This window comes from Macrobrachium nipponense, chromosome 1, assembly GCF_015104395.2.
Source record: "Macrobrachium nipponense isolate FS-2020 chromosome 1, ASM1510439v2, whole genome shotgun sequence".
Lineage (NCBI taxonomy): Eukaryota > Metazoa > Arthropoda > Malacostraca > Decapoda > Palaemonidae > Macrobrachium > Macrobrachium nipponense.
Genome location: NC_087200.1, coordinates 198,259,417 through 198,275,808, shown reverse-complemented (window position 1 = coordinate 198,275,808; position 16,392 = coordinate 198,259,417). Strand labels below are relative to the sequence as shown.

Here is a 16,392-nt window from a genome sequence, read left to right as displayed (position 1 = left end):
GAGTCTATTGCTTCTCTAGTCGGGGTTCTTTCGAGAGATCCTCCAAGAAGAAAGGATGTTAATCTTCCTGTGAAGAAGTCAAAAAACCCTTACTATCAACCTCCCAGAAAAGAAGATTCTTCTTCGATGAAGGGTCTATTTTTCACAGACCCGCGAGTTCGGGGCGCGGCGAGGCGGCCAGCCAGGCGTGTGAAGCGACAGCCGAGGCGAAGGCCAGCCAGGCGCGGAGCGCCAGTCAGCCGCAAAGAACTAACACGTAAGCGCGAGGCTCCAATCAGGCGCGACGCGCAACAGGCCCTATCCGATATCGCAGGAGATGACTCAGGCGCGAGAAGCTGGTCCCAGGTCGCGAGGAGCCAGCCGCGCGTGAGAATTCCTACAAGCAGGAAGAGACAATCAGGCGTCGAGGCAACCATCCAGGAAGCGTAGCGCCAGCCAGACGAGAAGCGCCAGCCAGGCGCGAAGCGCCGCCCGAAGAGCTCAGGCGCGAAGCGCCTGGCGGCCACGAAGAGACATACAGGCGCGAAGCGCCTGGCGGCCACGAAGAGACATACAGGCGCGAAGCGCCAGCCAGACGCGACGCGATAGACGGCCGCGCAGCCGCCAACCAGGAGGCGTGAAGCGCCAGCCGCGCAAGAGGAGCCAGCGAGGCGCAAGCGCTAGCCGAGCGTGAGGCGCCAACCGCGCGAGAAGATTCAACCAAGCGCGAAGCGCCAGTCAGGCGCAAGGCGCCAACTGATCATGAAGAGCGGCAAGAGCGAGAAGTTATAATGGGGTAATAGAAGACCTTTTCATGTAATGTCTTCGGATAGCGAGTCTCCTACAAGTAGAAACCCTAATGCAAGGAAGCAACCTGGTACATCGAAGGTTACGGTTTCAACCTCCATGTCTCAGGATGTTTTGGTGGATAAGAAAGGGAGAACTTCTAGATCTGTCAGTCTCTCTCCTTCTAGGAGTATTTCTCCTATAGGGAATAGGTCTACGGACAAAGATCCTAATAAAAGAGCTCGCTCCTCCTTCTAGGATGGAGTTGGATGAAGTGTCGGAGGAAGAACCCCGAACAATGAGGGGGGTATCTAACTACAAAGTGTTAGCCTCTTCTTCTCCTACAAGAATTTGGAGACTCTCTAAGCCCTGCAGCTCCTCCTTCCCCGAGATCTCTGTTCTCCAGTACGAAGGTTCCTAAATCGTCTTCGTATTTAAAATGAACCAGCCATATCAATGAAGAAGGCTATTCCAATCTTTAAATAATTGATGAATGGTGAACAGGAAGGTGCTTCAGAAGACAGTCAACCTCCTCCAGAAGTAAGGATGGGCTAGGAGGGGAATATGGTACAGGACAGAGGAAGCGATGGGACTTATGCTTCCATCTTCCGCGGAGGCGGATTTTTCAAGCTTGGTTGAAGCATCGAGAAGACATGCTTTGAATACAGCTAAAGCATATTGGAGCATGTCAGAATTGGATCAACACCTCAAGGGACTTTTCCATGTACTAGAAGTTTTTACCTTCTTGGATTGGTCCCTTGGAGTGCTGGCCAAGAAGGCAAAATGAACCAGATGTTTTAGAACCTGAAGTTTTACATTGCATTTTATCCTGTATGGATTTGGCGGTTCAGGATGGTTCGGGAGAATTGTCATCTCTATTTGGAGCAGGAGTAGTGAAGAAGAGATCATTATTTGGTTTCATTTCTAACCAAAGCGGTTTCTCCTTCACAAAGGTCAGCCCCCTGTTATACGCTCCTCTCTCGGATCACCTTTTCCCTTCGCACTTGGTGAAGGAGATTTCAAAGTCTCTTGCTGAAAAGGCAACCCAAGACTTATTAGTACAATCCTCCAAGAAATCAAGACCAACAGTACCAGTAGCGAAGAAGACTACTCGTACTCCGGTAGTGCCCTTTCGAAAAGGAAGACAGCAGAAAAGCGAGGAAGGTCCTCCTTTAGATCTTTCAAGAAATCAAAGTAGCAGCGAGGTCCTCCAAACATCTGTAGGGCCAGGCTCCTAAACTTCGTAGGGGCATTGGAAGATAATGGAAAGGACCGATCCTTGGACGCTAGCAGTCTTGGGGAAAGGTTACATTATACCTTTTTCAGGACAGACCACCTTTTGTCGAATTCCCCAAAGGAACTGTCGGCGAAGTACAAGGACCCTGTTCTGAGGGAGACACTTCTTCAGATGTGATAGGAATGAAGGACAAAGAGGCAATAGAAGAGGTTCAGGATCCTTCCTCTCCGGGGTTTTACAACCGCCTGTTTTTAGTTCCAAAGGCATCCGGGGGATGGAGACCAGTCTTGTACGTGAGCATTCTGAACAAATATGTGGAAAAGAAAAAGTTTCTCGATGGAGACTTCTGCTCGGTACTTTCAGCCCTGCGAAGAGGAGACTGGATGGTCTCTCTAGACCTGCAGGATGCATATTTCCACGTTCCTATTCACCCACCCGTCATCAAAGAAGTATCTCATTTGTTTTGATTCAAGGGAAAGTCTACCAGTGCAGGGCCTTGTGCTTCGGCCTCCCCACGGCTCCACAGGTATTTACGTACCTGATGCGGAACGTAGCCAGATGGCTACACCTGGAAGGCATAAGCGTCTCTCTGTACCTAGACTATTGGCTGATAAGAGCAAAATCCCAGGAACAATGTTTGGAGGATCTGAAGAAAACATTAGTTGACAAAGGAATTAGGACTTCTCGTGAATCTCGAGAAAAAATCGCAGATGACCCCCAGTCAGGACTTAGTCTATTTGGGGATTCAGATGAATTCTCGGGATTTTCGGGTTTTTTTTGTCCGTCCCAAGAAAGGATTCTTCGGGGGATTCAGAAAGTTACATCCTTCCTAAAGAAAGACAGGAGTTCAGCCAGGGTGAGTGGCTGAGCCTTCTAGGGACTCTTTCTTCCCTGGAACAATTTGTATCCCTAGGAAAGACTTCATCTAAGGCCTCTACAATTCTTCCTAAAGAGATCTTGGACTTGGAAGAAAGGGCCATTCTGTCGGGAAACCCTTTTCCGGTAACATTAGAGGTGAGAAACACCTAAAGTGGTGGCTGCTCCCACTCAAAGAGAACAAGGGAGTGTCCCTAGAGGTTCGGAACCCAAACCAAATCTTGTTCTCAAGACGCTTCAGAAACGGGATGGGGAGCGACTCTAGGGGCAAGAGAAGTCTCTGGCAAAATGGAAGAAAAAAGAACAAAGAGATTGGCATATAAATGCCAAAGAACTATATGCAGTGTTTCTGGCATTAAAATTCTTCGAGTCAGAAGTAAGAAATCAAGTGATTCGAGTCAACGCAGACAACACCACGGCGTTGGCTTATATAAAAAAACAGGGGGGGACGCACTCGTTTTCCCTATTCGAGATAACGAAGGATCTGTTGTCATGGACGGAGGAGAGGAATATTACCCTCCTGACCAGATTTGTGAAAGGGGAAAGAAATATCAGGAGCAGACAGGCTCAGCAGGACAAACAAGTTCTCCCCACGGAGTGGACTCTGCACGAGCAAGTCTGCCAAAGTCTGTGGACCTGTGGGGAAGGCCGCAGATAGATTTGTTTGCGACGTTCTGTCAAAGAGGATAGAGAACTTCTGCTCCTTAGTAGAAGACCCGAGAGCGATAGCGGTGGATGCCATGCTACTGGAGTGGTCGGGACTCGACGCTTACGCTTTCCCTCCATTCAAGTTGCTAGAGTAGTGATGAAGAAGTTCGTTAGCATCAACAGGGACGATTAACTCTCATCGCCCCGTTTTGGGGTTTTGGCCATCCCAAGATTGGTTCACAGAGGTACAGGAATGGACAGTAGACTACCCAAGATCTCTTCCAAACAGGATAGATCTTCTCAGCACCCCAACCCCACTTCAAGAGGTTCCATCAAAACCTCCTCCGCTCTCGCTCTGACTGCCTTTCGACTATCGAAAGATTGGTCAGAGCGAGATGGCTTTTCAAGCAAGGCTTCGAAAGCAATTGCTAGAGCCCGGAGATCGTCAACTATCTGGGTCTATCAATCGAAGTGGGATGTGGTTTAGAAGATGGTGTAGGAAGAATAAGCTGTCCTCCTCGTACCTCTGTGACCAATATAGCAGATTTTCTGTTATTCCAGAGAGAGAGAGGAATCCAATCTGGTCCGTAGCTACAATAAAGGGATACCGAAGTATGCTCTCAGCGGTATTGAGAAATAGAGGCTTAAAACTTGGCAGAGGATAGAGATTGCACGATCTCATAAGATCTATTTCGCGACGTCAAAATCTATATCCTCTACTCCGCCAAGTTGGAATCTGGATGTTGTGCTCAAATTCCTTACATCGGAAAAATTTGAACCTCCCGACCGTGCCTCGTTCAGGGATTGGGACGAGAAAGTGTGTTTTTCTCATAGCCTTAGCGATGGCTAAGAGAATAAGTGAAATCCATGCCCTAGATTCTCGGGTGGGTTTTAAGAAAGACGCAGCCATCTGTTCTTTTCAAACTCTGTTTTTGGCAAAAAATGAGAACCCTTCGAAACCATGGCCAAGGAGTTTTGAGGTGAAAAGTCTTTCAAACTTAATGGGAGACGAAATTGAAAGACTTTATGCCCGGTTAGAGCTCTTAGGTTTCTATCTTAAAAGAAAGAAGAGTTGAAGCATGTAAACAAAGTCTATGGTGCGCAGTTCGGGACACGAAAAGAACAATGTCCCAAGAAGTGCGCTAGCGTATTTTATTAGAAGTGTGATTATGGAAGCTCATAGCGATTGTGCAGAGGATTCCTTTAAATTATTAGAGTTAGAGCTCATGAGGTAAGAGCAGTGGGCAACATCATTATCATTCCAAAAGAATAGTCCATGAAGGACATTATTAATGCGACCTATTGGAGATGCAACTCGGTATTTGCATCCCACTATCTTAGAGATGTTAAAATTACCTACGACAAGTGCTTCTCTCTAGGTCCTTTTGTGTCTGCGGATACGTGCTGGGACTGAGGACACATACCGATCCTTAAACTTTTATGAAAAGTCTAATGCTTCCATACCATACTGGTGGGATGGGCTCTAACTTTCTTACCTGACGGCTAGTTGTTGCACAGGCGGCCATAGCCCTTGCTAGTGAGGAACTAGAAATGTGCCTTTTAAATGGAGTATGATTAAAGACATTGTCTAAATTCGTACATGGACCTCTCCTTTTAAGACAGTATCAGGATTTTCTGCTGACAAGAGTGCTTGGGCTAGCACAGGCGGCTTTTGGTGCTTTTGACAGTATGAGAATGTGTATAGGTCTTACAAGCGAGGTAGTACAAATTGAAATTATATTTGTTTATTTTTATTTTTCATAAAGATTAGTGTAAAATATTGTGATTGAGTTTTTTGGTTGTTTGCAAGGAGTCCGGGGATGACTTCTTGCAATCTTAGATACAACATTTGGTTTAGGTTAAGGTGATCATGATCGGGATTGTGCTCCTTAGAAAAAAGGTTCTTGTCATATAAGTGGATTGAAACCCTTTGACATAGCCCTTATAGGATCGGCCAAGTAAGTGGATAGACCCCCTTTGGCAAGACCTACAAGAACTCTTAGCAATAGATCAATATCTCGCTGAGGCTCTGAGACTAAGCAGACTCCTGGGCATTAACCATGAAGTCTTCATCTTAAACCAGGTAGGAAACCAAGGTTTTATGTTATTAATACCTACAACGATTGTTTTGTGTTTTCCTGTTAAATCAGTTATAGCTGTCTTTACCCTCCTCCAATGGTTGTGAATCAGCTATGATATACTATCTGACAGGTAAGTTGAATGTATAAAAATGATATTGTTATGATACAATAAAGTTTATACATACTTACCTGGCAGATATATACCAATTAAATTACCCACCCAGCCTCCCCTCAGGTAGAACAGATGGTGTAGAAAAAATCTGATGGCAAAACGGGAATGGGTTCCTATTCCTAGCCACCCCAGCGGGGCCGGCGGCGCGTCCGGGATCACCTGACCTACCTGTAGCGTGTGCGCGAAATTCGAAATTCTGTCGGCGCGACGGAGTCAATAGCTATGTATATATCTGCCAGGTAAGTATGTATAAAACTTTATTGTATCATAACAATATCATTTTTCGGAACAGTGGCGGACAAGAACGAACATGAAAAAATATCCTCTGACAATGGTGGAGGGTAGTTACAAAAGCTGCTTTTAATTTGTATCATGTAACAATAATAAAAATACCTATACGTAATTATTTTCATTTCATTAAAACATTTTGAAACATAAGAGCATGACATTTATAAAATCAACACATCGATCGCTAAATTTGCACTTTTTGTACATGAAAACTTACCCAGCAGATATATACTTAGCTATAGACTTGGTCGTCCGAGACAGATTTCAAAACTCGCGGCACACGCGACAGGTAGGTCAGGTGATCCACCATTCCCGCCGCTGGGTGGCGGGGTCTGGAACCATTCCCGTTTTCTAAGCCATAATTTCTCTGTTGGTTGAACGGACAACTCCTATTGTTCATTCCTCCATCTTGGATTTGAACTCGTTTGCCGAGAATTTGGATTGGTTTTTTGGTGACGTATTCTGTTTTTTCTCTGGCTTGGCATACGCTTATTGTGGACTGTTTTTCGACTTTGGTGGCTACTCTCTTTCACGATGTCTGACGCTAAGGCTTCACCTATGTTTAGAGTTTGTAGTAGGGAAGGTTGCAAGGTTAGGCTGCCGAAATCGGCGGTAGATCCTTATAGTGTTTGCGCTAAATGCAGAGAGAATGAATGTTCTTTTAATAACACCTGTATTGAGTGCGAAAACCTAACAGAGCTTGAATGGAAGGAGTTATCTTCATATGTTAGGAAGCTTGAGAGAGATAGAGTAAGGAAGGCTTCAGCTAGGTCATCTAGTAGATCTTGTTCTCTAGAACAAGAAGTTGTTAACTCTCCTACTAACGATTTTCCCTTAGCCTCAGCTGTTTCTCCCTGTGCTGAATCCAAAGATTCTTCTTCAGAGAGGGAAAATGTTAAAGCTTCCATCAAGAAACTTCAAGCTCAGTTAAGAGCCTCTAAATGAAGGTAAGAGTGGTGATAGTGATTTGTGCAGTGTCCCCATGCAGTGGAGGGGGCGTCTGACCGGTTCCTCATTGCTCCTAGGCCTAGACCTCTTCCAAACTCCCAGGACCAGGGGAGGAGGGAATGTCGAAAGCCGCAGGGAGGATGCAGAACATCCCCAACGGTCAGGCGTCCCTTCGGCAGATCCTGTTGTAAAGTCCCAGGGTGCCTCGGATTGCCGCAGAAAACGGCGTCCTAAGGGAGTGTTTTTTCGGCCTCAGACTTCCTCTCCTAAACGAGGATGGAGTTCGGCCTCTCTTTCGCGCCCTTTGAAGAAGCCTGAGGCGGCCAAAAGGCCCAGGAGACGCGGCTGATTCCAGCCCAGAGCGTTTTTCCCGAGAATTGGCCCTCGGTACCTAAGAAGACGAACAAGAGGAGCCCTCTCTTCAGGACTATCCTACAAGGAGAAGTTTCTGATAAATCTGCAAGAGCAGTTAGTCCTCTTTAGTAGGCTCCTTCGCTAAGGATTCAACAAGGAGGAAAGATGTTTCGCTCCCTGTTAAGAGTTTCCTCTAAGCGCCCCTCTTCGTATAGGAGAGAACCCTCACAATCTCCAGGGCGATTATCGCCTTCGTCGAGAGACTCGTCGGACAGGAGTTGTTCTCCGGATAGGAGAGTCCTTTCGCCTATAGGCTTTCTTCTCCAAAAGCGCCCTCTGGTGGGCAAGGCTTTGAATCCTGGTAGACAGGAAGAACGTAGCCTCTCTCCGTGAGACGCCGTGAATCGAGCAGAAGTCTCGATCGGTTTAGGTTCAAGGTACCTAAAGAGAAACTAAAACCGATTTAGGTATCAGGATCCTTTGGGACTACAGGACCAGGAGCCACCAGGCAGGCGCAAGAGGCAGTGAGACGCAAGGGAAAGGGGGGCGGGTCAAGAGCCTCTCAAACCACTGGATTCAGGGCGTCAGGAGTCTGCTAGAAGGCAGGAATCAGGACGCCATGAGTCAGGCGCGTGAGGGCCAGGACGCCATGAGTCAGGGCCCGCCATGAGGGTCAGGGGCGCCATGAGTCAGGGCGCCCGGGAGTCAGGGCGCCAGGAGTCAGGGCCCGCCCCAGGAGTTTTTCAGGGCGCCAGGCGGGGGGGGTCAGGGCACCCCAGGATCAGGGCGCCAGGGGAGTCCGGGTTAGGGGGGGGCGTCAGAGTTCAGGGCGCCAGGAGCCTGTTAGGCGTCAGGAGTCAGGGCGCAGGGATCCATTCAAGCGCCCTGAATCAGGGACGTCAGGAGCCTATCAAGCGCCGCGAGTCTGGACGAACCGCAAGGGCCTAGACAACAAGAGTCCTAGTAGGCGCAAGAGTGTTTCGGACCCGACAGAGGCCTCATTCTTTCGTTTAGAATTCGAGTGTTCAGCGCTCCCCTTCTCGGGAAAGGAGTACTTCTCCCGGGAAGAGCCCGATCACTCCCAAACGGTCTCCTTCAGTGGATCCGTTGGAACAAGTATCCGGAAGAGGTAGGGGGGAGCCCGTAGATTGTAGCAGTTTCTGACTACAAGGAGGCTCTCTCTTTTGCATCTCCAAGGAGTTCTTGGAGACTCCCTTCATCCTGCTGATCCTCCTTCACCAGGATCGTTAATGTTGAGCACAAAAGCTCACAAGTCGTCTTTCCTTCGTCAAGATGCGCCCTGCTCTTTGTATGAAAATGGGCTTAAAGACCTTTTCAGAGTGGATTAACTTCTAGAAGGGAAGCGGGCAAAAGTTTTTTTTTTCGTTTTTTCCTGCCCTCCTTCCAAGTTAACAGGTAAACCGGGAAGGTGGTACGAGACCAAGGAACCAATGGGGTTCGCCTCTTTAGTGGACTCTTCCAGGAGGAAGTCTTTGCTTTTGGCTAAAGCAACATGGGGCATGTGTGAGCTTGACCACCTTCTAAAGGGCCTCTTTAAGACCCTGGAAGTTTTCAACTTCATGGACTGGGTTTTGGGAGCGTTAGCTAAGGGAGAGCTCAGGACACTGACTTTGTCTCCATGGAGGAACTTTCAAGCGTCCTGGCTTGCTTGGACAGAGCGGTTATGGACGGTTCCGTAGAAGTTGCCTCACTTTTTTTTCGGAACAGGAGTCTTAAAGAAGAGATTGGTCTTTAGCTCTTTTCTAACAAGAGCCGTATCTCCCTTACAAAAAGAACATCTCTTACTTTTTTGTCAACCTTTGTCCCCATCATCTGTTTCCACAGGAGACTGTTAAGGAGGTTGCTAAATCTCTTACGGAGAAGGCAACTCAGGATCTCCTCACTCACTCAGACCAAGAAGTTTAGGCCGGCCGTGCCTATCGAGAAAAGAGAGAGACCCCTCTTTTGTACAGCCCTTTCGAGGTGGCTTCCTCTTCTAGGACCCCCTCTTAGAGGTCGCAGACCAGATAGAAGGATAGACAATCTAGAAGGTCCTCGGGGGAAGTCTAGATGAGCAGGGAGTCCTCCAGACAAAAGTAGGCGCCAGACTTGCTCCACTTTGCAAAAGTCTGGGCGCAGACTTTTGCAAAGTGGACTCTTGGTCCCTCTCGATCCTGAAAAAAGGATACTTTATCCCCGTCAGGGAAAATCCTCCCTTGACGACAACTCCAAGGGAGTTGACTGCAAGATACTCGGAATCCGGTCCGAAAGCTTGCTATTTTGCCAGGCAGTGGAACAGATGATTTCCAAAGAAGCGGTAGAACTGGTTCAAGATCTCCAGTCCCCTCCAGATTTTTACAATCGGCTGTTCCTGGTACCGAAAAGCATCGGGGGGATGGAGACCGGTTTCTAGACTCAGTGCCCTGAATTTCTTTGTTTTGAAGAAGAAATTTTCGATGGAGACGTCTTCCTCTGTTCTGTTCTTGCTCTTCGTCCAGGGGACTGGATGGTGTCCCTGGACCTTCAGGATGCGTATTTCCATGTGCCAATTCATCCGGCAGCAAGGAAATATCTAAGATTCATGTTCCAAGGGAAAGTATTCCAGTTCCGAGCGATGTGTTTTCGGACTTTCGACTGCCCCTCAAGTCTTCACGGACATCATGAAGAATGTAGCTTATTGGCTACATCTGGAAGGGATCAGGATCTTATTATATCTGGACGATTGGCTAATAAGAGCCCCACAATCGGAGAAAAAATGTCTGGAGGAACCTTTTATTTACTCTAAATTTGACAAAGTCCCTAGGACTTTTAGTCAATCGCTAGAAAATCCATGCTGACTCCCCAGCAAAGTATTGTCTATCTGGGGATTCAGATGGATTCTCGGGATTTTCTAGCTTATCCTTCGCAGGAAAGGAGAGAACGCTGCTTAGAAAAGGTGGCAGTCTTCTTAAGGAAAGAACATTTGTTGTTTCCGCGGAGGGGGAATGGATGAGCTTACTGGGGGGTAACCCTCTCTCGATGGAACAGTTCGTTTCCTTAGGAAGACTACACCTAAAGACCCCTTCAATTTTATCTGAAGGAGAGATGGGATTGGAAAGTCCCACAATCTGGGAGAAACCTTCCGATCTCGAAAGGAATCAAGGAGAATATCCGCTGGTGGTTAGATCCACAAGAAAACTAAGCAAGGGAATCTCCCTTCACTTACAGAAACCCTCGCCTAGCGTTTATTTTGCAGACCCGGTCCCTCAGATTCAGGGTGGGGAGCGACCCTAGGTTCGGAAGAAGTGTCAGGCACTTGGGAAGGAGAACAATTGTCCTGGCACATAAACAAGAAAGAACTAACAGCCATTCATCTAGCTTTAGTTCATTTCGAGGAGCAGGTCTCAGGTCTGGGGATTCAAATCCACTCGGACAACACAACACCCCGCCCTCGCATATATAAAGCAAACAAGGGGGGACGCATTCCTTTTCCCCTGTACGAATCAGCAAAGGATCTGCTGATTTGGGCTCAGGAAAGGAAGATCTCTCTTCTCACAGGTTTGTGCAGGGAGAGAGAAATGTCCCGGGCAGATCTGTTGAGCAGAAAAGACCAAGTCCTACCACGGAATGGACTCTCAATCCTCAGATTTGCCAACAACTATGGCATCTGTGGGGAAGGCCAATATAGACCTGTTCGCGACCAACAGGAATCACAGATTTAGAGAACTATTGCTCCCCGATCTCGGATCCACAAGCAGTAGCAGTAGACAGCTTTTGTGCTAGATTGACAGGCTTGGACACATACGCCTTCCCCTCCTTTCAAGATAGTAGGGGAAGTATTGAGGAAGTTCGCTTGCTCGGAAGGAACAAGAATGACCCTCATCGCTCCCTTCTGGCCAGCTCTCGATTGGTTCACAGAGTGCTGGGGGTGGTTAGTAGATTTTCCAAGATCGCTTCCACTAAGGAACGATCTTCTCAAACAACCCCACACTTCGACAGGTTTCACAAAACCTCCCCGCTCTAAATCTGACCGCCTTCAGACTGTCGAAGGACTTGTCAGAGCAAGGGGCTTTTTTTTCACGTGAAGTGGCGAAGGCTATTGCGAATAGCCAGAAGAGTCTCCACCTCTAGGGTATATCAGTCGAAGTGGGAGTTGTTTAGAAAGATGGTGTAAGAGGAAGAAAATATCCTCTTCCCGGAGTACCTCTGTAACTTAAATCGCAGATTTTCTTCTATATTTGAAAAAAGACTCGTAACCTGGCAGTATCAACAGTGAAAGGTTATACAGAAGTATGCTGGCCTCAGTCTTTCGACATAGAGGACTAGATCTGACCAATAATAAAGATCTCCATGACCTTATAAGGTCTTTCGAAACCACGAAAGACCATATAATCAAGAAACCTAGCTGGAACTTGGATGTGGTCCTCAAGTTCCTAATGTCGGAAAAATTCGTACCGTCTCACACAGCTTCTTTTAGAGACTTTAACTAGAAAGTCCTTATTCCTCTTTGCGTTAGCGACAGCTAAGAGAATTAGCGAGTTGCAAGCTTTGGAAGGGTAAAGTGGGGTTTTAAGAAGGATTCAGCGATTTGCTCCTTTAAACCACTTTTCTAGCAAAGAATGAAAATCCCTCCAAGCCTTGGCCAAGAAGAAAGCTTTGAGATAAGAGGACTCTCTTCACTAACAGGAAGAGAACTAGAGAGGGACTTTGTGTCAGTCAGGGCACTCAAGTTTCTACCTGAAGAAGAAAACGTTGCTAGGAGGTACAGAAAGGAAGTCTTTGGTGCTCTGTAAGAGATCCGAAAAGATCGATTTCAAGAAATGCCTTACATTCTTCATAAAGGATGTAATAAAGGAAGCTCACCTTACGTGCGATGAAGAGCACCTCAAGGTTCCTCAGAGTAAGAGCGCATGAAGTGAGAGCCATAGCTTACGTCATGGCATTTCACAAAACATGGTCTCTGCAGGCACTTATAGAGTCTACGTTTTGGAGATGTAATTCTGTGTTTGCCTCGAATTACCTAAGAGACGTAAAAATTTCGTACGAAAAGTGCTTTGCTCTGGGAGCGTATGTTTGGCGGCAAGTTCAGTGCTGGGAGAAGGGGCTGAGGCTAATCCTTCGTAATTTACTTTAGTGTTTAATTTATCTTTTATTGGTGTTGTTTTTATTGGTTAATTGTCAGAGGGAATAGGGAACCCTCTTGCAATTCATAGATTATAACAGTACTAACATGGTCAGGTGATCGGGATTGGCTTCAGTGCTCCTTGTGATTACTTATAGGTAACCTTAACTCTGTCATGTAAGAGGGCGAGTCTCCATTGATATGACAAAGGTCAAGGCTCTACCATGTAAGTGGGTCAGCCCCCATTGACACGATCCAAAGAGTTATTCAGCCATAGGTCCATACCTCGCTGAAACTCTTGAGGCAGACAGACTCATCGACAGTAGTCATGAAGTCTTCAGCCCAATCAGGTAGGAACCATGGATTATTTTATCTCCAAGAACATATGTTTGTTTTTTCCCTGTTTTTTAATATTTGTATTTACTTTAAGTAATTATTATTTTTGTTTTTGTTTTTAGCTGTCTCTTATACCCGCCAACCAAGGGGTGCCAATCATCTAAGTCTATATCTTGCTGGGTAAGCTTTTTCATGTACAAAAATTGATTATTGTTAAGATACAATAAAGTTTTGTACATACTTACCTGCAGATATATACGATTATGGGCCCCGGCCCACCCATCCTCCCCTCAGGAGACAGGTGGAAGAGAAATTATGGCTTAGAAAACGGGAATGGTTCCAGACCCCGCCACCCCAGCGGCGGGAATGGTGGATCACCTGACCTACCTGTCGCGTGTGCCGCGAGTTTTGAAATCTGGTCGGGAACGAGCCGGAGTCCTATAGCTAAGTATATATCTGCCAGGTAAGTATGTACAAAACTTTATTGTATCTTAACAATATCATTTTTATAACTATATTTTCGGAAGAGCGGCAGGCAGCTGCTTACAAGAATGAACATGAAAAAACATCGTATTTGATAACGTGAAGGGCAGCAGAATTAAAAATACCCTATACATAATACATTTTAAACATTAAAGTATGAACATTTATAAAATCGACACATCGATCGCTAAATTTGCAATTTTTTTAACTATATTTTCGGAAGAGCAGCAGACGGCGGCTTACAAGAATGAACATGAAAAAACATCATATTTGATAACGTGAAGGGCAGTTTCAAAAGCTGCCTTTGTATCATATGTAGAAATAAAAATACCTATACGTAAGTTCATTTTCATACACCTTTTAAACATAAAGCATGAACATTTATAAATCACATCCATAGCTAAATTTGCACTCGTTTAACTCGATATTTCCGGCATGGAATAGCATCAGAGGCATATATTTTACCCTAATACTTATGTAATAACTCTCAATAGAATTTTTTAACATCATTTGCATAACCTTTATGGGCTGAACGGTATGTCTACAAATGTATGTACTCGTTAGACAACGGCGCTAGCAGCGCTGTTGACCGAAAATTGTGCCGTAAAAATACCTTAGAATGTCTCTATTTTTTTAATGAATATTTTTGACGACAGCCATGAAACCGATTTACCGATGAGCGATTGCGCCGTTAACCGCCAGCCGCCTGTATATACAGCTCTGCCAAATTCCATTTTGCTGAAGAGCTGCAGATACCAGATCAGTACTATCAAGTGACAGATGGAGATCAGTATCTTTTGTGGGATAGCTTCCAATGCCCAACAGAATCATCATTTGGTCTATGTAGATTCTTGGTATGAATACTAACAAATTGTTGGTGTGCTTCACAAAACAAACACTGACAATATTTTGGTTCATGACCTTTTGACTGCGGCAACATTTTGACATTGACGACACATCGACCCGCGACATTTTGACGTGATACCTTATGCACATGACCCACTACAACAAGCAAGGAATTTTTAAAGTTGGACTAGTAATGGAGAGTAGAAAACTAAATGTACTGTTAAAGAAGTGGTTTGTGTCTGATGTAAGGATTAAATTTTATTTTCAATTTTTTTCTTATGCTCTAAGTAACTTGTAATAAAACAGTCGGTGGATGCATTTTAGGCAAGAGGTCTACTTGTTTTATAGTGGTTATTATCTTCAGATAATAATTTTATATTTACTGTACAGTAATTTTAGTTTTAATTACTTTTTGTTTTTTACCTTAGGCTTCTGGTACATCTTTCTATGACTTTAGTGCAGATGATATAGATGGCAATACAGTTTCAATGGAGAAGTACAGGTAAGTGCCTAGTTTGGTGTTTAAAGTTGGCTACGTATGATCAATATACTTAATGATATTTTTAATGTTAATACTGTATACATATTTGAACATATATAGGTGGTCATCTAGAGAGAATGAATAAAAAACAAAGGTGTCCTGTTATATATGTATAGTGGGAACTGGTTTAATTTTCATGAAAATCTAGGCAGGTCCAATTTTTGTTTTTGTTTGGTTGCGATGCCAAACATTTTTTAATGCAAAGCTTGCATCTAAAGATGTTGAAACCACCTAGATGGGGTAATCAGAGAGGCTGGGAGGTGCTGATGTTTCCCGCAGTTGGGTGAGTGGTGCAGTGGTTTATTCTGTTGTAAGGGTTCCCAGCTAATGTCAAATGCCAATAAGAGAGATTGAGAAATAAGATATTTCTCTTATGTTGATGACCACTTCTTTGTGCATTGGAATATACGTGGTAATAAATAAACCACAAAAGAAGTATATCCTTCCAATGTTTTTCTCGTGATTTTTATAAATTATAATCAGTTCTGTTTGGCTGACAAGACAAATATAAGAAAAATAGTGATGTATAGGCTGAATACTATCAAAACAGCTGTTGTTTACAAGAGTATTGCCTTAAAAGAGGAACTTCTTCCAAAAAAAATGATAATAATGGTACCTGAGCAGTTACTGGCAATACATGTTACATTATGATGAAGTTTGGCCAGGTACAAGTATATATACTGTTAGTGAAAGCCATTTAGGTAGAAATCAGCGAACAAAATGACTGCTTGGCAAATAAGATGTGGGTAATATTTTTTGGGGACAAAATGGTCTTAAATGCCATCAAATATATACAGTATTTTGTAAGGACAGTACTGAAGATATTGGATTGTATTTATAAAAATATCCGTAACTTTTTCTTTCAGTGTAGTAGTATAATTGCTTCCGTAAAGTACATTTGAACTCTTGTTTTAATAATTTTATTTGTTTTATTACAGGGGCCATACCTGCATTGTTGTCAATGTCGCAAGTAAGTGAGGTTTGACAAACGTGAACTACACCGAACTGGTGAAGCTTCACGAGCAATATGCCGACTCCAAAGGCCTTCGAATTCTTGCATTCCCTTGCAATCAGTTTGGTGGCCAGGTAACTTTGAAAAAAGTTTTTCATGTACTTGTAGAATGCAAACAAGACTGATTATTATTTATGAGATTTGAATATTGATTTGTTATTACCAAACAAAATATTTGTAATGTAGTCTGTACAGTGCTGAAGGTTAAAGGTTATGCTGGCATGACGGTTGTAAGAATGGTTAGTTCCTCACAAATACAAACCTTCATTCTTTACATTAGGATAAGCTTGCGAACACAAGCTGGAACAGCTGTTTAAAACTTACAGTAGAAGTATTTTAACTATCGACGGGTAAGGGGGAAGCCCTGCTCTCCTGTAGGTCTACTCTGCTTTTGGCTGTAGACTGCCTTTCTTCAGCTCTCGGCAATGAATTTTGCTGTTTTTTTACTTAAAACTAATTTTTCTCGAATATTTTGTTACCTTTTGCATTTTGTGACCTTTTGCATTTTTTGTTCATTTTAGTCTGGGTTGATAGTACAGTGGGCCCCCGTATTCGTGTTCTCCGGATTCGCGGATTTTTCTCTGTACCATGTCCCTACCCCATTTTTTGCTGTGAATTTTCGCCCTATTCGCGGGATTTTCCAACGATAATCACTAATTAGTTTATTTTGATGTTATTTCATGCCTAAATACATTTTTATGATA

General features: G+C 44.6%; 1 protein-coding gene across 5 annotated transcripts in view; it reads left to right on the top strand.

Annotated features, from left to right (window-relative positions):
- Positions 1-16,392, top strand: part of LOC135220005 (phospholipid hydroperoxide glutathione peroxidase-like) — a 99,476-nt gene that overhangs the window by 36,492 nt on the left and 46,592 nt on the right. For all 5 annotated transcript variants that reach the window (XM_064257291.1, XM_064257289.1, XM_064257292.1 and 2 more), the window contains 2 exons: positions 14,564-14,637; positions 15,615-15,762. In XM_064257291.1, the coding sequence (XP_064113361.1) occupies positions 14,564-14,637; positions 15,615-15,762 (222 nt within the window). The remainder of the gene's footprint in view (positions 1-14,563; positions 14,638-15,614; positions 15,763-16,392) is intronic.